The sequence below is a fragment of the Hippocampus bargibanti genome, linkage group LG03 (genome assembly GCF_051943395.1).
Source record: "Hippocampus bargibanti isolate YZ-2025 linkage group LG03, ASM5194339v1, whole genome shotgun sequence".
Taxonomy (NCBI): domain Eukaryota; kingdom Metazoa; phylum Chordata; class Actinopteri; order Syngnathiformes; family Syngnathidae; genus Hippocampus; species Hippocampus bargibanti.
In genome coordinates, this window is record NC_142736.1 from 22,211,321 (window position 1) to 22,233,151 (window position 21,831).

General features: G+C 39.7%; 1 protein-coding gene across 3 annotated transcripts; it reads right to left on the minus strand.

Annotated features, from left to right (window-relative positions):
• Positions 1 to 9,122: 9,122 nt before the first annotated feature.
• Positions 9,123 to 20,500, minus strand: kif7 (kinesin family member 7). 3 transcript variants are annotated; one of them, XM_088992602.1, is made up of 20 exons: positions 20,425 to 20,500; positions 18,761 to 19,154; positions 18,461 to 18,658; positions 17,782 to 18,181; positions 17,344 to 17,691; positions 17,018 to 17,210; positions 16,150 to 16,305; positions 15,798 to 15,950; positions 15,450 to 15,562; positions 15,191 to 15,312; positions 14,039 to 14,194; positions 13,743 to 13,948; positions 13,112 to 13,309; positions 12,915 to 13,040; positions 12,641 to 12,817; positions 12,343 to 12,558; positions 11,966 to 12,172; positions 10,752 to 10,950; positions 9,891 to 10,052; positions 9,123 to 9,813 (listed from the first exon to the last, which is right to left on the minus strand). In XM_088992602.1, the coding sequence occupies exons 2-20, from the start codon at positions 19,089 to 19,091 to the stop codon at positions 9,443 to 9,445; spliced, it is 4,032 nt and encodes a 1,343-aa protein (XP_088848728.1). In that variant the 5' UTR covers positions 19,092 to 19,154; positions 20,425 to 20,500; the 3' UTR covers positions 9,123 to 9,442. The 3 variants fall into 3 exon arrangements, with proteins under 3 accessions (XP_088848728.1, XP_088848726.1, XP_088848727.1); XM_088992600.1 differs by having other exon boundaries at positions 19,281 to 20,482; XM_088992601.1 differs by having other exon boundaries at positions 18,761 to 19,453; positions 20,425 to 20,478.
• Between the last annotated feature and the right edge of the window lie 1,331 nt (positions 20,501 to 21,831).

Here is a 21,831-nt window from a genome sequence, read left to right on the forward strand (position 1 = left end):
CGCATAGTCAGGCCATCCAGTCCGCTGCCATAACAACGCCATAGTCCCTCTGTCATCTTAACGGCAAGAGTGGGGCGAGGTTCAAAAGGGGGAGGAGAAATGGAGAATGAAGAATCCAGACATTTCTGTCCTGTGAACTTGAACTTGACTGGCAGTCTGAGTCAATGCCGGAAAGGAATGGAAATGCATCCCTGAATGTTTTGTTTTTTTGTAATCATCATGTATAGTGCCCCCGCCCCCTTCTCAAGCTAACTAATGAAAATCCACCCATACTTGAGCCACATTATAATGCAATAGAAAAAAAATTACAAAAACCTATTGTAAAAGCACATTTGCTTCAATAAACGAAGGGTTTTGGACGAAAATGAGCGTCAGCTCTCCAACTTCAAATTAACTCATTCACGGCCAGACATGCAAAATTTGGATTGGATTTGCCTTTATTAGTCTCGCAGTGGAGAAATTTACATTTCACAGCAGCAAAGTCATCAAATGCCACAAAGGGACATAAGTCTTCTTGTGCCGGTCCCAAGCCCGGATAAATACAGAGGCTTGTGTCAGGAAGGGCATCCGACGTAAAAGCTTGGCCAAAACAAACATGCGGATCAAACCTCTAAAGATGGAGGACACTGATTTGCTCCCCTTGAAGGGAAATCCAGTGACTGTAAAGTGTTCTTGAGAGCTTTGAAAGGCGCTTAGAAATTAAATGTATTATTATTATTATTAAAAGCCGAAAGGAAAAGAAGAAAGTGATAAAAGGAATGAAAGTAGAAAAACAAAATACATGAGCTGCTGGAAAGGCAGCCACTCTTGCGGCACCGTCTTGAAGTCAAAAGAACAAAAAAAAAAAAACAAATAATATGACACCACAAAGACAACATTACAACACAAAGACACAGAGAGTCATTCATTCTTTAGCACTTTCTGTACTATCTTTGTTACATAAAGCCCATTACCAGAGGCGAAGACACCATTTTGTTTTTGGGAGAACGGCCTCACTCTCTCTCTGTCTGTAACCCCATCCCCCACTGATGCGTTCTTGACCAATCACGTGGCTTTAACCGATGACTGAGGGCGGGGAATAGAGGACAAAAAAAGTCAGCTGCCATTTCCTTGTTTGGAGAACGGGCTCGTACACGAACGACATATCACTCATTGTGGCAGCTCCGTGTGTATCCCGAAAAATAGTACGTATGCCAAGGTAAAATTTTCATAAATGTAACGTTCGTAAACCGAAAAGTTTGTAAACCAAGGGGTTCGTAAACCCCTCGGTTACCCCCCTGTACAGTATTAACTCGGCTCAATAAAAGATCTTTAAAATGTGACACCCGACTACTGATATCATTCAATATTCAGATCCTGTTTTTAATGACATGCTGCAGTGAAAAAGCGATGAATGGCAATCACACTGCCCCGCCACGGGTCTTGACAGCTCCGACCCACTTGACCATGGGGGGAAAAAAGAAAAAACAAAGAGGTGTGAAAGGTCCAACGTTAGCGTTACAAAAAGAAGAACAAACTAGAGCAGGGGTGTCCAAGGTCGGTCCTCGAGGGCCGCTGTCCTGCCTGTTTTCCAGCTCTCCCAGGAGCAACACACCTGATTCAAATGATCAGCTCATCAGCCAGCTCTGAAGCAGCATCAAAATGGTCCTGATGATTTGAATCAGGTGCGTTGCTCCTGGGCGAGATGGAAAACAGGCAGGACGGTGGCCCTCGAGGACCGACTTTGGACACCCCTGAACTAGGGTGATATAATCAGGTTTATCCCTGAATTAAGGTGGAATTGGCAGCGGCTATGTCATGTTGGTTGGACTGACAGATCGATTGATTACTTCTTCAATATGTCCAGAATAATTTATAATAATCCAGAGTGTCCCGTTGCTTGGGATGCACAGAACAACTATGTCTACCTCATCTCCGACTGTCCCTGTCTCTTCTGAAGTGGAGCACAAAGACACATTAGATGAATCACAACACTCTCAATATCAAGTTTCAGCCTCATCACTCAATCTGACACTCAATCTTTCCTCTTCGAGGACATTTTGAACTAAAACTTTCTTTAAAGGACAACCGACGTCTCCGGACAAGTTGTGTCCATAATTTGTAAAATGGCTTCAAATGACTTCTACTGAGCGTATTTTAAAAAGATTCCACCGCATATAGCTATATTTTACGTTTTAAGACTCGCTCTGAATATTCAGGAAGTCTTGTTTTTGAGTTGGTGACAAGTCCGTACGTGACGTCATGAAAGGACCGCCCCCTGACCAAAAAAAAGACACATTGTAGCAGTCCTTCCAACACGTCAATGTATTTTGCGGTATTGTTTGGTCTAAAAACCTTGTGTTGCACCCAAAAGTCACCAGAAGAGGGTGTCCAAGCTCCATATAAGGAATTTATCAGCCTGTGGAAACGGAGGTGGCCAAAGGAGGTCGCTATTTGGGCCTCCTTTTACAACACCTCATTACCAGTGACAATTTTTTAAAAGAAGCCAGAGGGAGTGAACCCCGCTACAGATGCATTTCATTACCTGAAAAAGGTCACGTACGCTGTATCATTTTAGGGATTAATTAGAGGAATAATTTACATTCTGTTAAATATTCCAACTTGAATTGCATCAAAGAATATGCTTTTCGGGGAAATAATTTAAATTTACGATTTCTGAAAAAATCTTGTATAAAAAAAGCCATATGACAAAAAGTCTGACAGCATTAATTATGTAAAATTTGAGGAGTCTTTTGGGCTTCATATATACACTAAATTTACAATTCATCTATTTTCTTTTAATTTCTCTTTGTCTATCAATCTAAACAAGAGAGAAAGAGAGAGGGGGCGGCAGACAGGGAGACAGGAGAGAAGAGAAAGAGAGAGAGAGAGAGAGAGAGAGTTAGAGAGAGAGAGAGAGAGAGAGAGAGAGAGAGAGAGAGAGAGAGAGAGAGAGAGAGAGAGAGAGAGAGAGAGAGAGAGAGAGAGAGAGAGAGAGAGAGAGAGAGAGAGAGAGATACCCGTGCAAACAACATAGTGTGTATGTAAATGTGAGTCTTATAATGGAGCTTTACGTGTCGGTGTTGCTGTGTCTTTAAATATTCCGCTTCCTCGTTTGAATGCAGTTATGCTAATATGGTCTGCCGTTGGTTGTGCTTCATCCACAGACGTGATACAGTCGTCGCGATTTTTTTTTCTTAGCAAAGTCAAAAAAATCATTTTTTTAATTTTAAAAATAATTTTAAAAATAATCGATGCGGAATTTTGTTGGGTTTGTAGCGCTTTTTAAAAAATAGAAGTTATGGTCATGTTCTCAGATTCAATCTGAGGCAACCGCCCACATTTAGTCGAGTGTGGAGTATGGGAGTGTGTAATTTTTGTTTTACGTATTATCAAAATTCTATTTCATCATTTCGTTTTAATCCACTCTATGTGTGGTATAATAATGATAATATCAAGCATTTTTAGGCCATGTGCACCGACCAATAAATTTCCGTTTCACTTTCCTCCTCAAATTTGCCTTTGGCCTTAAAACTCAACAAGAACGCGTTTTTGAAATCATCGATAGCACACTTTTCCGTTTGACAACGTACGTATAATTTCTGGAGTCACAGACATTTAAAAGAACGCATTAAACATTTTGCCCAGATGATCAGAAATATGTCATTTTAATGTAGATTTTTGGTTCCAATTAAACTACTACACTATAGTAATTGTGAAAACACTGCTTACCTGATTGAAAACATTATGTTGAGAACGGGTTTGAAATGCATTTTATAATAATATTAATAATAATAACAATAATAATAATCTTGTACAATAATAATATTGTATAATAATGTATAATAATGTGCAATAAAATACATATTAATGCCTTCACAACAGCTGAAGCTGGAAAAAAGCGCTTAACATGGACAACTATCATATACAGGAAATAGCAGTCACAAATATAGTAGAAAGATTATGTAATAATAGTAATAATAGTAGTAGTAATAAAAATATTAGGATTATGTTTAACAGTAATAGTGTGAAGCAGTTACAGTAAAAACAATTGCCTGTATAGTACGTGAAATGAAAGACATTAATGTCTAAAAATTGTGACGAGAACACGTTTCATTTTTTGTATCTTTGTATAAGATCATTTATTCTTTGTTATCATTAAAAATAAAATATTGCTAACCACTTAACAGAAACATGCATTTTATGTGTTTAATGAATGTTATTATAGATATTATCATAGTGAATTTTTTGAATGATTCTTCATATTTTGGATAACGAGTGCATTTTTATATTTATATACTGTATGTGTATTTTATGAGCAGTTCGTAAATTTTGAAGAGCAGTGTTTAGTCTGTCTATAGGTGGCTGTATATATATTTGGTAAATGTACTAATATGCATGTGTGTATATTTTCGTGTGCGTATTTAATGAGCAGTTCGTGAATTTTGAAGAGCAGTGTTTAGTCTGTCTAGGTGGCTGTATATATATTTGGTAAATGTACTAATATGCATATGTATATATTTTTGTGTGATCATTTTTAACTCTTCATGTTGCACTTAGAACTTTCACTTTTTCAGCATTTTAATTGTGATCATTATTTCTGCATTTGAGGCTTTAGCTGATGTTAATTAGCAAGATGTACTTTCCTTATATTGACTTTCATTTTACTTGACCTATAGGTGCAGGTTACCATTTACTTGCTTGACTTACAAAACCTGAAGGGTACTAATTGCATCATAATGAAGCTCATTGCCAATCCTAGGTTTGCTTCATCATCTCCTAAAGGGTAAAACGAGAATGTGATCTGCGAGAGGCCTCAGTAATGTGATCTCATTGTGAATGTCCACTTAGCGAGGTCACACTGCACACGCGAGGCCTTAAAGATGGTGCCAATTAATGCTGCCCGCTTTTGCATACCCACACCCATGCAGGCAGGCAGAATGTCAAAATGGCTGACGACATCATGCAGCAGTGACCATACATGTGCTGCCTCAAACAGGCCACGAGGCCTTTATTTGTGTGCTTCTTTGCTTTGTGTGAATGTGGCTTGGATTAGAAAAGAAGGAACTCTGGTCATGTTTGATTTTATTCTTTCAGTTGGGTGAAAAGAAAAATAACTACATGCATTAGACATTGTTGATATATTTTTACTATCACTGAATTAATGATGGAAATACATTTTCAACAGATGAAATGAATGGGGATTTGTTATCATCTCGTGTCATTTCATTCAATATTGTGATGGGAATGTATTGTATTACCCATTATAGAATACAATGTAATGTATACAATGGCAAGTTCTTTTCACCCTGTGTAGTATGAAAAAATAACATTACCATGAGCCATTTTGACTCAAAAAGTAATCTGTCCAAAGTAGGCTATTATATTGCACCCTTAAAACGTTAGGGGTTGAAAAAATATAATCTAATCTGGGTAAAAAAACCATTAATTGGTTCATTTGTCAATTTATCCTCACATTTAAAAGAGCAAAATTTACATGTGTAGACACCTAGAAAAAGCAAACCTACCTGAAGAAGAGCAAGCGCATTATCTTCCGGCTTTACGAAGGTTTGAAGGTTATTCCTACTTTCGGTTATCTAGCTTTATGATGGATGTTTAACACTCATACAGCTAGATAACCAAAGACAGGAACAGGCTCTGATCTTCTTTTCCACAGCACACAAAAGAAGAAGAAGACAAGTGTGTGTGTGTGTGTGTGTGTGTGTGTGTGTGTGTGTGTGTGTGTGTGTGTGTGTGTGTGTGTGTGTGTGTGTGTGTTTGTTGTGTGTGTGTGTGTGTGTGTGTGTGTGTGTGTGTGTGTGTGTGTGTGTGTGTGTTTGTGTGTGTGTGTGTGTGTGTGTGTGTGTGTGTGTGTGTGTGTGTGTGTGTGTGTGTGTGTGTGTGTGCGTGTGCGTGTGCGTGTGTGTGTGTGTGTGTGTGTGCGCGCGCGTGTGCGTGTGCGTGTGCATGAGCACTTTCCTACATAAGGACAGAACACACACAAAAAGTTGAAGGTGAATTTTATTATAGGCACGCGTTTGTCATTAAATTCAACCCCCCCCCCCCCCCCAAAAAAAAACCCTCCTTTAGTCTAAATTTGTGTTGCAGCTTTACATTCTACAACCTCCACAGATTGTCTTAAAATCGTGATTATAACCTATTTTGAGCATTTGGTCCACCCGTTTACAAGTGTGGCTTGTTTGTAGTAAAAAATATAGAGAAACACATTTGAATCATCTGACCATATCAGGGCAACAGTTGTTTTCAATTAATGTTTTAATGCCCACAGGAGTGTGATAAAAATGTGCTGACTATTAAAAGAGTATACAATACTTTGTGTTGATTGCAAGAGGAGGAATATATTTATCATACTAAGGGATTAATGATTTAAAAATACACATTGAATAATCCAGAATAATCATGGGATGTATTTGGAAAACAAGGCATGTATCACAAGAACTTGCAATATTATTTATAAACGCACGACATTACTAATCCATTAAATATATATATTCAAGACAATTGTGTCTTCTGCAAGCAGGAGTAAAAGGTAAACCTTCAAGTGCCACCCCCTTTTTCTATTGAAATGACAAAGTCAAATGAGCTGTAACTCACATGCCTGCATCCGTACAAGATGTCCATCTTTCGCATGCTCCTCTTTCCACACCCACCTCGTGTGCACATTGACATAAAGCATCCTTCATGTTCCAGGTGTGACAAGCAGGTGATCGGATCGATACTGTAACCAGATGCATTTAGTGGCCCGTGTGCGGAAGCTCCAGGTCGCTCTCACTCTTTGTATCCGTCAGGTGGACCGCCAGACCCGCAAGAAGGGGAGCGTGGAGGACGCGCTCTGTGGCTGAGAATGTGCCCTCATAAGGAGGGTGTGCAGTGTCTTGTTCACTAATGATGGAGATTACACTGCCTCCTGTCGCGTCCTCTCGTCCTCTTTTCACCCCCCCCCACAACCCCCAGTCACCCCTCCCTGTGACATGGTGACGTCACCAAGGAAGTAACAGACTAGCCAATCAGAAAACGATTCGCTCACAAGACTTTCAATAATAATAATAATAATAATAATAATAATAATAATAATAATAATAACACATTTAATTTCTAAGCGCCTTCAAAACTCTAAAGGACACTTTCCAGTCATGGCATAATAACTTTTTTTTACTTAATTTTCCTGAGGAGAAATGTCAGCTCACACCTAATGTGATCAAATGCATTACTTGTACAGTATTAACAAACATTAATTCAAAAATATAATTTCACTTTTTAATTAATTGTGTGTAACTGTGGGTATAGTTTTCAGGACATTCTGAAGTCTTAAATTATGAAGTGGGGTGACGAAATCCGTAACTTGTTTTTTTTACAGACAATTTTGTATACATTTAAGATTAAGTTAGGTTATTCAATTATGTAGTTCTCACTTCAATAGAAAATGTATCTCATTGAGCATCGAAGGTTTCAAAATCAGAAAGCCTTTAATTCTTCATGCTTTATGTCACAAAGAGGGTACAGCAAGTGCTGAAGAATGAATGACTCTCTGTGTCTTTGCGTTCTTATATTAGTTATTTAGTTGTTGTTTTTTTTACTTCAAGATGGCGCCGCGAGAGTGGCTGACTTTCCAGCAGCTCCTGTATTTTGTTTTTCTACATCTTTCTTTCCTTTCCTCTTCCTTTCATAACTTTGCTGCTGTTACTTCCGGGTAGAGTGAACATTGGCGCGAATGGCTGCCGCTGCTCACCCGCACAAAAAAAAGTTCTTATCCCGTGTGACTGTAAAGTGTCCTTGAGAGTTGAAAGGCGCTTAAAAATCAAATGTATTATTATTATTATTTAATAGTCCCACAGTGGAGAAATTTGCAAGGGTGTTTTTTAATGTATTGCAATTTTGCATTCGTTCAGTGTTGTAAACAGTTTAAAATACATTTGCTCGACATTCCAAAACAGTTTTAATGTATGAATGGCAATTTTTCTTGTGACATTAAATGTTTTAACTCCCATACCTCATATACTTTTAGACAGAAACATTGCAGTCTTGTTTGCTCTTTAAAAGTGTGAAAACTTGATGTATTATTTGATTTCCAGTAAAGAAAACCACTTCTGGAGGGAATAAAAAACATTTAGAAAGGTATACTAACATATTTTTTAGGTTCATATAGTTGCTTGTTCTGTAGCCACACGGTGACATAAGCCAATGTCTTCTTGTGCCGGTCTCAAGCCCGGATAAATACAGAGGGTTGCGTCAGGAAGGGCATCCGACGTAAAAGCTTGGCCAAAACAAACATGCGAATCAAACCTCCGAAGATGGAGGACACTGATTCACGTGGTAACCCCATGAAGGAAAAAGCCGAAAGCAAAAGAAGACACTAAATACGTATTTTACACGTTTTGCCATTTCAATGCTGTTGCAACATGACATCACAGGCTCACCCTTGGTTGCAGCCTGAATGCACTGAGGTGACACTGCCCACTGTTGTTCAAATGACTGTATTACAACTATCAAAGGAAAGTCAAATGGACCATGTAGTACTGTACTGTATCGTACTCGATTTGCGCCAGTTTCGTGGGTCACGTTTGAAAAAAAATCTTTCAGGGGATAGATACAAAATAAAACTACAGGTAAAAACGCTTTTAGCTAATAAAATATTTTAGTGTAGACTTTCAACCAGTAGTGAAAAGTGATGCATGTCAAATACAGTACATACTTCATGATCACATTTACAGTATGTCAAAAATGTTTAATGCATGTATACTTCACTTACGTATTGATTCTGATAAAGTTTAATTTGCTTTTACTGCTTACGTCTGTGTAAGCTCTCAGTCGTACAGGAGTGGTCCATCGATGAGAAGGTTTCTTCAGCCGTCATCTGTACTTTTACTGCTTACATTTGAAAACATCTACTGCATACTTAACTTTGTCGAATAGATTTGTTACTTTTTTCAACATCCGTGAATGACAGTCCGATTTTAAAAAGTGTTTAGGCTATGGTACGTTCAGTATTTATTTTTGAGAAGCATTTTTACTGTTATTTTTATTTTGAAAATATACTTTGGCAAAATAGATTGTTTTTCTTTGACCCCCAACAGACTACAGGATATTAAAAAAATACAATTAAGCAAACAGGTACAGTGAACTGCGGTTCAGACATTTTACTAGTTTCACCAGTCTTTCTTTCACAAGTACCTGCACTTCACTTTAGGACATACAGTAGTGGGAGTTCTCTTGCCACCTCCATCAACCATAATTTTATATGTGTTATCCAATTCAACTTTCTAGGCACATAACCTCATACATCTTAATACAGAAACTACCATCGTCAAAGTGCTTTGTATAAAAACAAGTCCATTAATCAATTAAATACAAATATATAAAAACATAACATCGCAATCAATTCTTTTGGAAATCTTAGTAAACAATATCAAAGGTATTCTATAAGTATTAAAAAAACACATTTTCAGGCAAGATTCTTCCTGGAGTCTATGAAAACATTGTTTGAATTGAGCGGGCTAACATGAAGGCTGCTTCGGCGGGACTCCCTCCGAGACTTCATCGCGGGCAGCAAAGTTGGAACGCTGGATGAGTTCATCCCGGTTTGGACAACACGGTTCATGGGACCATCAGAAGCCGTTTGAAGCCACAGTTCTTCCATCGCCGCCGGCTCCTCGGTGGGAAGAGAAGAGCGCCTCCATATGGATGGAAGAGGGGCATTCACAAGCTCACGCATTTCCTCTCTGGACTTAGGAGGTTTTTCACTCATCGGTGTTCCTCTAGCTCCGTGGTTCTCCATGTTACTGACAGCCAGTGTTTTACTGTTACATGCGAGCACTAAAAGCATAGCAAGAGGACAGTAAATATCGAGATTGATCCCATTTCTAAGACTGAAAATGATACTTGAAATGTACCTTTGAGCTGCTCTTTTGGCTGGCTGGCAGAAACGCTCAATTCCCTCAGTTTGTTGCTCAGTTCCAGATTTGATGCCTTGTAGTGGTTAAGCTCCTTGCCGAGGCCGATGATCCATCCTTCGTACTTCCGCTGCCTTCCTGCCAGGCCTTCGTCCATTTGCTCTGAGTGGATACACAGACAAGTTTGCAAATGCTCTTAGCTAGGTAGATAACTTCATAAGATATATATATATATATATATATATATATATATATATATATATATATATATATATATATATATATATATATATATATATATATATATATATATATATATATACACACGCAGTAAAGTCTCGTTATATCGATATTCACGGGAGTCCGAAAAAATATCGATATAACCGGGACTATCGATATATCCGACCCTGTTTGCATGTAATTTTCTCTGTGCGTGCATAGAAATAGTATCGATATAACCGGGACTATCGATATATCCGATATCGATATAACAAGACTTTACTGTATATCATTGTTGGAGTAATCGCACGTGATTTCTGGCATGCTGCATGAAAAATATGGAATTATGTGGCATGATATTCAGAATCATGATTGAATGAAATGGAAGAATGTCAAATTATATTGAATAATGAATATCGAATTATATTGAATAATTGTTTTTTGAATGAAAGTGTGGAATATTTAGTGTGTGGGAATTCTTGGAATATTAAAAATCCTTTTAATTTCAAATGGAAATGATGTGATAACTTGTCTGCACACGGTCAATCCAGTAACATCAAACGCAGTTGAGGTATCATAAAATTAATTTCAAACTCAGCCTCGCCGTGTACCGTACACGATCTTAACAATTACGACACACACCTCTACACTGCTGTAGTAAGAGCTGCACGCTCCTCTCATGCTCCTTCTGCTGCTGCGTGAGCCGGCGGTCGATGTCGAGCTGAGTACGATCCAAAGCATTCTCCAACCACTGTACCAGTCGCTGCTTTTCGTCCAGCTGCATTTCCAACTCGGCAAGTGCGAGTTGTAATTTACGCTCCTCCTCACGCAGGGAGACCACCTGCGCACGATAATCGTGTCAGCCCTACTGTCACTCCACAATTTTGTCATTGATAAGTTTGACATGAAGTACAAAATGAAATACATTCTAAACACAATACCACTATGATTATTATTTCAGTTTTATTATCGTCAACATTTTCAGGGATGAGACTGTGAAATTAAAAAAGGGCCAATTGGCCCCCCTTGTGTCTGAAAAGGGGGCAAAATTCTAAAATGGATGGTGCCCGATTTAACTGGATCGCCGAAGTATACAAAACTGATTGAAATAAACCAAAATGCATTCATGAGAGCATGATATTTCTAAATTGCAAATGAATATACAATATTTGAGTGAGTAAAAGCTATTTTTCTAATATATCAACAATTGCAATTCAAGTCAAAGAATTTATTCATACATAAAATAAACAACCATTAAAACATTTGTTGACCTTTGGTATAAAATTCGAACCATTAACAGCAGTTTTCTGCAATGAAAATGTCACTACCCTTCAGAGACGTATTCAATTTTTTTCTCCAAAAAACGAGAATATGTTTGTTTGCTGCCTGTTTTTTATGTCTTTTAAAGTTTTACTCTTGTTCTCACGCTCCAGATTGCAACCATAAAATAAATACTGCAATGCACCATGGGTAAATGAATATTCGATTATCTCTTTCGGCAGTTTCCGGCGAATCACAGAAAAGCCCGAGATATCCTCTCCCATGACTTTGGAACGCACTGAAACAAATGCAAGGTGATTATGGCTCGATATTGGTAAGGCAAGATGGAAGTTAAAACCTATGAAGGAAAATGAACAGTTTTCAACTGCTGTTTAACTAAATTTGTTTCTTTAGCTATTTTAACAGAAGTATGTCAATTGTGGCGCAGATCATGTTACAGTATGCGCTAATCGTAATAAACTTACGCCGTTGTAGAGTAACAAAGCTGCGCCAGTGGCTGTCAAAATGCGTAAATGGTGTAAATGTATCGAAAAAAGTTTCAAAAACACGAACATGCCACACAAAGCCCCACAAACCTTGTCAAAGTATTTACACAGGAGAGCCCTGGTCTCGGAGGCAGACAAATAGCTGAGTTTGTCCATGAGATTCATCTCCCATTGTGACAGCATACTGGCGGAGGCCCGAAGCTGCCTCTGCCTTTGGGTAATGGCCTCGTTCTTATACTCAATGGCAGCATCCAGAGCTTCAATGGCCTCATCCAACTGGAAGAGCGTTCGCTCCTCCTGGTTGAATCAAAGAGACAAAATGCTGTCACACAAACTTCATCACAGCATTTTAATACAAAAATGTGCCAAAATGTGCCACTCGATGTGCCCTGAAAGTTGTTAGATGAGAAAATGCACACACTGTACTGTGGATGTATTATAAAATGTTTAGTGTTGCAGTGACTCACCGCAGGTGAGAGCAGGTTTCCCTGGCGCAACTTATCATCCAGTTCCACTCTTTGTTTAAGCAACGAATCTTTCTCTTGACGCAGGTTGGAAATTTCTTGTCGAATCTGTTGGGAATCCTGAGCGCTGCTGCTGCGAAGCAGACCGTTCCGCTCGCTCAATTCGTGCTCGAGGGTCTCGATGCGTCCTGTTAGAGTCACCAGGTCCTTACTCAGCGCCTGCAGAGGAGCCGATGAAAATGGATCATAATTACCTTACAAAACACGCTGTTACAAGTGTATTCATTTCCTGTTTGAATACCTGACTGGAACGAAGCCTCTTGGTCTCCAGACCACTTCGCTCCTGTAACAGGGCTTCTTTCTTGGCCAGGATTTCCTCTCGTTTCGTCAGCTCGCCTTCCAGATCTTCAAGCCCTCGTCTCTGGTCCAATACACGCTCCATTTCCTCATCCAGCCATCGTTTCTGCTCCTCTATTTTCTGCTCACAGAAGACGCGGTTTTGCAGCAACAGTGAGCTTTTCATCAGAAGAGAATGGAAGTTTAAGGTTGCCTCCGTAAGATAATTGCGACTAAACCTGTTGCTCCTCCAGTGAGATGACGGAACCGTTGCTGCCACTGCGTCTCTGCCTCTGGAAGGCGGCGATCTCTTCTGTCTTGATCTTCAGAATCTTTTGCTGTTGCTCATTCTTTATTTCAAGTTCCTAAAAGTGGGGAAAAAAGTATTAAGATCTCACCAGCTTTTTGTTTGTTGTTGAATATGAAAATTGACAACCTTGACTCTGTGAGTCCTGCGCCGCATCTCAGTTTCCAGGCGACGTTTAAGCTGACTTTCTTGGCGCAGTCGCTTCTGCAGGAGCTCCTGTTGTTGCCTCATTGACTGAACGCTGCGCTCCAGCTCGAGCACCCGGCGCTCGCTTTGCGCCGGCAGATTAGCCAGATGGGCCGTATCCCTGTGACGTTGACTGAGAACCTTTGTAAAAAAAAAAAAAAAATATGATTACTAGAGATCTTTTCAAATGCTTTTCACAAAATAAACGGACAACGACATTCATATTCAAGGAATGGTTTTAGCTCAAAATGCACTTCTAATAATGGCATCCCATTACGAATAATCTGCTCTTGCAAATCTATGTAACTGAACGCACACGAGATTTGTTTGCACACAAACACAAATTTAACATTTTTGAAATAATCAGCGCCACAGGTATAGCTTAAAGTGTAGTCCAGATTAAAATGATCACCATCTTCATCTATTTTTCTTGTCAAACGGGATGTATGATTCTCTTGCTCTCATTCAGAATGAATTCTTGAGGTGACTTTTTGAGTGTATCTCATTTATGATTGACACTTAATATTAGTCTGTAAATTGATTTCACAGCCGAAAGACTGTCTGACTGACACACCTGAACTTTGCTCTGAGCGGCCGCAATCTTCCGTCGACACTCCTGAGCTCTGGTCTTGTCTGTGGCACTGATCTCTTTCTCTTGCCTCTCCAACTCCTGAAGTTGCCTTTGGGCCTCGTGAAGCTCTTGACGTGCCTGGACAGCTTCGCTTTCCAGAGCTGTGATCTTGTGACTGTACTGCTTATTCAGGGACTGTGCATCTTTGCCTGGTAAATTACATACAGCATGTGGAAGTGTAAAAGATGGCAGAAAACTAGGTAGCACACTTATTTTTTAAGAACTTGTTGAATGTATACCTGTTTTTACCAACTCCTTGATGAGCTCTTCTTTCATGCGGATAGTGATGGACAATTCCCTTATCTTCCGTTGGGCCTGAAGAAGGCCCGATTCTGAAACACTTTCAAAGCTTCTCATGGCATCGCGCACAGATGTCTCACCCACACTGGAATTGGCTGTGAAGTAATGGACAATATGACGAGTAACTAGACATTAGCAATATCTGACAAAATGGTGTGTGAAGGCTGAAATACTGAATGAAAAAACTTTGAAAGGCGGAATGATTTGAATGATGTGGAACTGTACTGATAAATATAGAAATTATATTGAAAGGCTGGGAAATTATTTTGAATATAATTCAAAGGTGATCTTCACGTTTTCTTTTGTCACTTTGAGTTGTTGTGCATCTTGTGAAATGGATATTGATTGTGCCTTTGGGCAGCACAAATATGCCAGCATTGTTTTTGATTTGGGAGGAATGTCAGTGCCATTTGCCTGTATATTACAGTAAAGTCTCATTATATCGATATTCAAGGGAGTCCGAAAAAATATCGATATAACCGGGACTATCTATATATCCGACCCTGTTTGCATGTAATTTTCTCCGTGCGTGCATAGAAATAGTATCGATATAACCGGGACTATCGATATATCCGATATCGATATAACGAGACTTTACTGTATTTTGTTATTTCGACTTTATGATGGCGCCGCGAGTGTGACAGCTTTTACAGCAGCTCCTCTATTTTGTTTGTTTACTTCTTCCTTTCCTTTCTTCTTACTTTCATCACTTTGCTCCTGTGAAATGCAGATTTCTCCACTGCGAGACTAATAAAGGCTAATCCAATGCAATCCAATTTGCTTTGTACATTGTGTTGTTGTTTTTTTAAAAGTCAATTTTCAAGGCTAATCTGATCCAATGTGACTGAACAAGATATAAAATGTGTACTTGTACACAGGGGCTACATGACCTGCATTGTTATTCCTTCAAACAATAAGGGCCAGAATATATTTTTGTGGCAAAGCAGACCAAGAACAGATTCAACTGTATAGTGCCTCTTTGCAATTTTTTGATGATGATACGGGTGCAGCGTGTTCTACCGGAAACAAATTCCTTTTGTGTTCTACATACTTGGCAATAAAGATGATTCTGATTCTGATCCTGAACTCACATGCTTTTCTGGCTAGGTTGAGACGTAGGTCGGGCTCGGGTAAATGAGATGCTGGTGCTCTTCTACCGAGTGCTCGTCCGCCCAAGAGCATGTCCTTCTTGGTCCAGGTTTGGTTTACCTGCCTGAAATATGTTCAATATGATATCGATAGTGAGATAACGAAAAGGGAAACAAGTGCTGACATTCACACTGTTGAACTATTTTTCATTTCATTTTATGTTGATCATGCAAGCTAAAAACTGTGATTTTCTGAACAAACCTTTGTCTCATTCTGGGATGGTTAGACTGTGTGCCGTCTTCATAGATCCCATGAATTTCTGCTGCACTTGAGGTTTTATGGTCCTCGTGGGGAGAAACATCCTGATCATCATCCTGTAAACCAAAAGACGCACAGTTTGATAATCATGCACAGGACATCTTGTTAGGTACACCATCAATGTAATGAGACCACCCAAATAACTGTGAAAAAAATGCTTACTGCTATTTTATTTTTTTAAACGCATAACAAAATACAATGATGCGTAACACAAGACCAAGCTACTTAAGCAAAGGGGGGTTTAAAAGTTTTAACTTTATTTTTTTTTATCTCTGTGTTGTAGTAGGTTACCTGTGAAGCTCCGTTTTGGCTTTGCTGCATGGAGCTAATCGGGGCAGTGTGAGGCCGTGAGCACAAATTGAGGCCTAAGCCGCGTACGTCGGGACTGGCTAACAGACACTGCAACTCTGCAATCAGGTCCTGTTGCTCTTGTAGCTTATCACTCTGGAATCGAAAACACAAAGATGTTACTTCAGGAAGCAGGAATAAAAACAACAAAGAGAAGTATTTTTGGGCTAAGCAAATCTCTGACACGGTTGATGAAAAACGAAACAGGAGTGACATGAGAAAATAAGCTATTTACAGCCTGCTCCATAGCAATGGAGAGTGGGGGGGGAAATAATGCAGCTTTGCTTTATCAGACCTGTAGCTTGTATTGCTCCATAGCATCTTCCAGAGCTGCCAGGAAATCTGTATTCTCCCCCTCCAGATGCAGCACCTGCGCTTGAAGCCTGACCACAGCCTCATCCTTCTCTCCGTCACGCTCATAGTTCCACTTCTCCCCCAAAGAATCAGAATCCTAGGTAAACACGGGTAAAACAACATATTACTTTCCAGATCTTCACTTTCCGCACGTTTTAAACAGCAGAGCTAAACAGAATGAGACATGGACTACATTTTTCTTGGTTTGTTTGATAAAAAAAGTTTTTGTTTGTTTGTTTCATTGAAGATAATTTGTCAAATGATTAAATATAGCAAGGTCTACAATTAGGCTGAGTAAGAGATTTTTAAAATTAAAATAACTGAAATAAGATCAGGTAAACATGAAAATCATAACTCATTCACTGCCATTCCCGAATTTGTTCGGGTTTTGGTCTTTCTTGCAGGGTTGTGCCGATAAAGCGCTGGATAGACCTCAAGCAATGTTTTTTTTTCCTTACACAAGGGGGGCAGCATTTGCCTTATGAACAGCTGCCCCCACTTGCACTTCATATTACTCCAGACCCATATAACTTACGAATTAACTCGTTTTTCTGATGAAAGAAGAGAGTGTAAGGTTTCTTACGCTGAATTGAATGTTTATGTAGTCCTAAAACTCAATATTCTGTGGGTCCTAGAATTTGAGTGAAAATGACAAAAAGCCTGGGACTGGAGGGGACACATTTTTGCATGTCTGGCCACAAATGAGTTAAAAGATTATTTAAAATTCATATCTCCAAAAAATTCCACATTCTCATGGGCTATGACTGAAGTATTTCCAAATCAACTACAAAAATTGCACAGAGACACACCTGGTTGTTGACGGAAGGCCTTTCCCTTCTCAACGCAAGATTTTCTTCTGTAGAACTGTTCTCGATCCCGCTGTCCGGTCCAGATGCAGTTGTCAGACGACTACGTTCCTCCTCCACAGAGCAGAGCCACTCTTTCACTCTCAGACTCTGTTCGGGGGTCAGCGTTCCGTCACTTTGCAGCTCGCGTAGCAATCTAGCATACAAAGTATTGACGTGCATGATATATGAGACAAAGATGTGAAAATAATACATTGAAAATCCCAGACAAATATACATGACAAATGATCTTACTGATATTTATATGTGCGATTCAAAATCATAACAACCTGTAAGCAGTGTCAGTACAGGTTCGATAGTGGGCTTCCTGCACTTGGAGTCGGCTAATCTCTCCTTCGCCAAATCGCGGCCTCCTGTTTGGATCGGCGTGAGAAATAATGCGGGTCTCTGAGCGATGGCGGTGTTCCAAGGCTCGACGAAGGGTTTTGATTTGTTGCTCCAGGCCTTCGATGCGATCGGGCTCCCGCTTGCAGTTGACTGTGACCCGATTCTGAATATTGCGTGCCCTCGTGGCGTAGTTTAGTGTGTTTAGGCTTTCGTCAAAGTCTGACGATGATGGGCTGATGCAGGCTACCATCAGGGTTTTGGAATTCCCTCCCAAAGAGTCTTTTAAGATCCTGGATGGAACAGTGATTATAATAATAGTATTATTCAAAGTGTCGATTGAATGCAAATGCTACATTAGCTAGGTATGATAAGAAAAGCACCTTGTGATTTTGGAATCTCTGTACGGAATGTGAGAGCCTTTCCTTTTGGGGTCCCCGAGTGCTCCGATAACATTTCCAAGGGCAAGTAGACCGCTGTTAATCTGTATGCTCTCCTTCAGTCTTTCTCCAGTGTTGCCTGTTTTTAAGATGCGCTCAGAGCCAGCTAAATCCACAAAATGGAACTTGGAAGACAACATTTGTGGTCCGCCACTTGCGGCACTCCCGTAGAGACGCAAACTTCCCCGCCGCTGATCCATATACAGGGTGAAAATGGTGTGCGAGCGGCTGGAATTTGGATTCATTTGCGTTGCACCAGTGTGTCTGGCCGTGTTTCCTGATTCCAGTAAACTCAAGACCTCATCGAGGCCCTCTACTACACACTCCTTGACCCCACAGAGAACTAGACAAATCAACATGAAAACAAAAACCCAAGTTATAAAAGTGAGATTTACAATGTTTTTTACACTAACAAAACTTCTTCACTTCCCACAACAAAGGTAGAACATTAAAAAAGTCAAGATGAATCCTTCAAAAGTGTTCCATTAATTGTGCCACACTTCCATCACCGTATTGTAACGATTGGTTGTTCGGTTTTAAAAAAAAATGTTGGAATTAGCACAATATAGCATATGTCAGAAGCATGTATTGTGATGACAAAAAAACACACAAAATTCCATACCAATGTTGCCCTTATCTTCCCGAATGTGGATGTCCTTGCTTGCAGTTTCCACTTCCAATAAGTCCTTGAATTCTTCTTTGTAAATCTCCAAATAGGACACTCGGACAGAGAAGTCGGTGAGGTCGTTTTCATCCAGCAGCTTGAATACATCTGCAACCGCCCGGGGGATGATACCTTGCTCCTCATCTCGAAATGATGCTAAAAAAAACACAGAGCAACAAAAAAATGTACATTTGATAATATAAGTCGAATGTTTCAGAGAAATCAAGCGAATAAATATAGTTCAGGTGAACAACTTACAGATATTAGCTTCTCCAATGGTGTAAGTCTTGCCTGAGCCTGTCTGACCATAAGCAAAGACTGTTGCATTAAAACCTTGGAAGAAAGCATCAATAAGTGGCTGGACGGATGCAGAATAAATTTCCTCTTGGCAACAGGTGTCCTCAAATAGGAAGTCGCAGAGAAAGTGTCTGTCATGACCCAGGGTGACCCTCTGTATTTCGGGGTCCACAGTGATGCAGCTCTCATGACAGTGGAGTATCTCTTTCGGTAGCAGTGGACGCACTCGGACTGCTACTTGAACTGCCGAATATTCCCCTTTGCCTTGGCCGCTTGGCACTTTGGGAGACATTTTGCTACAACATCAGAGCTATGACTGCGTCATTGCGGAGGCAGGGAGGTCAAGCGCGGGCATCTTGAAAAGTATAAAAACGTGTTATTAGATTTTTAATAAAGCCAACAGTTACCACTCGTGAAATATACACGTTACTCTTAAAAGGTTAGCAGTATTGGACTTTCTGGAAAATGTCAGGTCTCTAACCAAACAACATCAGAGTCCATCCATTTTCCAGACCGCTTAATTGTCATTCGGGTCGTGGGGGAACAGGAGCTTGACCCTGCTGTCTTCGGGCACTAGGTGGGGGACACCCTGAATTGGTTGCCAGCCAATCGCAGGGCACACAGAAACAAAACCAGTCACCCTCACACTCACACCTAGGGACAATTCAGAGTGTTTAGAGACAGAGAAAGGCAAAAGGATCATTGGAAAATTTAATAGAACTGCCATGAATAGAAAATGACAAGTTGCACAAAACACAATGAAACATGCAACGTGCGATTCGGCTTCACGATAATGGTTCAGATTAAATTCCGGTTAATTCTGAAATTTCACATGAAAGGTAATTAGAACAACTTTTGTGTGTAGCGTAATGTAAATGTGGCGTAATAACCTGCAAAAAAACAATACATAGAAAAAAGGGACATTTCTCGCTGCTGTTCGCACTTCGTTTGTTGAGTTTGTTGTGAAAATGTGTAATAAGACGACAGAAATGTAAACTTGCATTTTATAGTGAACGTGTACAGATATGATGCTCGAGTTTACATTACAATGCGATAAAAATATTTAAAAATTGATTGAAGTAATGACCGAATAATGTGCGGCTTTCTGTATAATGTACTTTTATTTATTGTAGTATGTAGATACGTTTCTCACCACACTTGCAATAAAAATACCTTCGGCTCGATTAAAATATTACACTTTGACAATCTTATAACTTAGTGTTCATGTAAAACAGTAAAAACAATGCAATTGCAAAGTGTAATTAGTTCGTAGCCCGAGAAACTCAATGGAAAAGCATGCGTGGCTAAACTTGTGACATACTACACACACAAAAAATGCATGTTCGTAAGGATGTACGATTAAAGAAATGACCTTATCTGTCGACTACCATAGAAGAGGTTTTACCACTCCAAATAGTAAGATGCCCTCTAGTCGTGAACGGGCTTGCGATGTCGACCGAAAAGCGAAGCTAACCCTCCCAGCTACGTAGCAGCAGTCGGAACAAAAACAAGCGAAATGTGAGACTTTCTTCAAGTTTTACGTTTTAACGAAGAAGATGCAGCATTTAAAACATGGGACCATTTGGGTTAAGTTAGAATGCTCCATTTGATGTCACGGTACTCACTCGCATGTAGTTCAAGTTAATGGTTTAAGGATAAAACTTTTTTCCTGGGGAAAATGGAAGCTTGGGGGAAGTTATTGGGAGGAGCCGGGGAGAGGGACGGGGGGTCAGGATTGTTCTTGTTTGAGCATCATGGCTGAGTGTTTTGACTTTCCGGTATCCCTTTTCCACATCCTCACCAGGGCTTCATATATACATACATGCATATTTATTCGTCAAGTTCTGCAGCAAGTACACTTGCTTGTACAACTTTAAACGATTATACATCTGAAAAAAATGACTTCAGAATATTTTGCAATTACAGTATTCGTCTGAAAGAGAGTGGCGCGCTTTAGGAAATGGCGCGCTTTAGGAAATAATTAATACGTTTTTATTTTAAAAAAATCAACAGATCGTCAAAGCACCGCCTTGGAATTTTACAAAGATATGTTGCCATTAGAAACTGTATTAAATTCACATTTTAACACTATAAAATTAAGGTATTTTTGAACAACTTATAGAAGACAGAATTAAGAATTTGACATTTTTTATTTATAAAATGTTTAACACACAACACGCACACAATAACGTAGACTGGTCACATTTTGTCCTTGAGAGTTTTGAAAGGCGCCTATAAATGAAATGCATTACTGTACATACTGTATTATTAAACTGAGATATAAATAATGTTGGTATGTGGTGTGTGCAGTTCCCATGTATGAACAGAGAGGGGTGGTGTTGCTCCGTTTTTTAATATGCACGAAAACTACAGTAGTTTTTCAGGATAATATGAACCATTTTGCCTTGTGTAAAAATATGAGAAAGAAGTTTGAAAATCACAAGTCTCAGCAATAAAATACCCGAGTTGCAATATCATATTCATTTCTGTGGTGGGCTTTGTAAAGGGAGAATTTTGCCACCATTTAAAAATCTGTCTATCTGTCTATCCGGCCCATCCATCCATCCATCCATCCATCCATCCATCCATCCATCCATCCATCCATCCATCCATCCATCCATCCATCCATCCATCCATCCATCCATCCATCCATCCATCCATCCATCCATCCATCCATCCATCCATCCATCCATCCATCCATCCATCCATCCATCCATCCTCAGAGTGTGGAAGCTCGTCATTTCAATGGGTGCCATAAAACAATTAGGATGTAGTGGAAGTGGGTATTCACAGCAGCAATTTCAACATTATTAATTCTTTGTCTAAATGCAGCTGTCAATTTCACAGCCAAGAGGTTGAACGTTCAGAGAGGAGTGGACTGAGCAGACCTGAGAGCACAAACTCTTTCAGGGAGGCTTTTCAAGAGGCAGCAAGTAGAAATCTGGCATGAATCATGAACATAGTTAATGCAGAAGTAATGTGTTTGTTAATCCTGAAAGGAAGACTCCGGGTGGATCATTTAAGAGAGGGAA

Bases quoted from the DNA above. Each gene is read 5' to 3' on its own strand.
- kif7 (XM_088992602.1), bottom strand. From the start codon at position 19,091: ATGTCTCCCAAAGTGCCAAGCGGCCAAGGCAAAGGGGAATATTCGGCA. The intron at 15,951-16,149 runs GTCTGATAAAGC...TTTCGATTCCAG, and splicing joins TGGAGCAATACAAGCTACAG to AGTGATAAGCTACAAGAGCA. The intron at 10,951-11,965 runs GTTTGTGGGGCT...TATCGTGCGCAG, and splicing joins TGTGTAAATACTTTGACAAG to GTGGTCTCCCTGCGTGAGGA.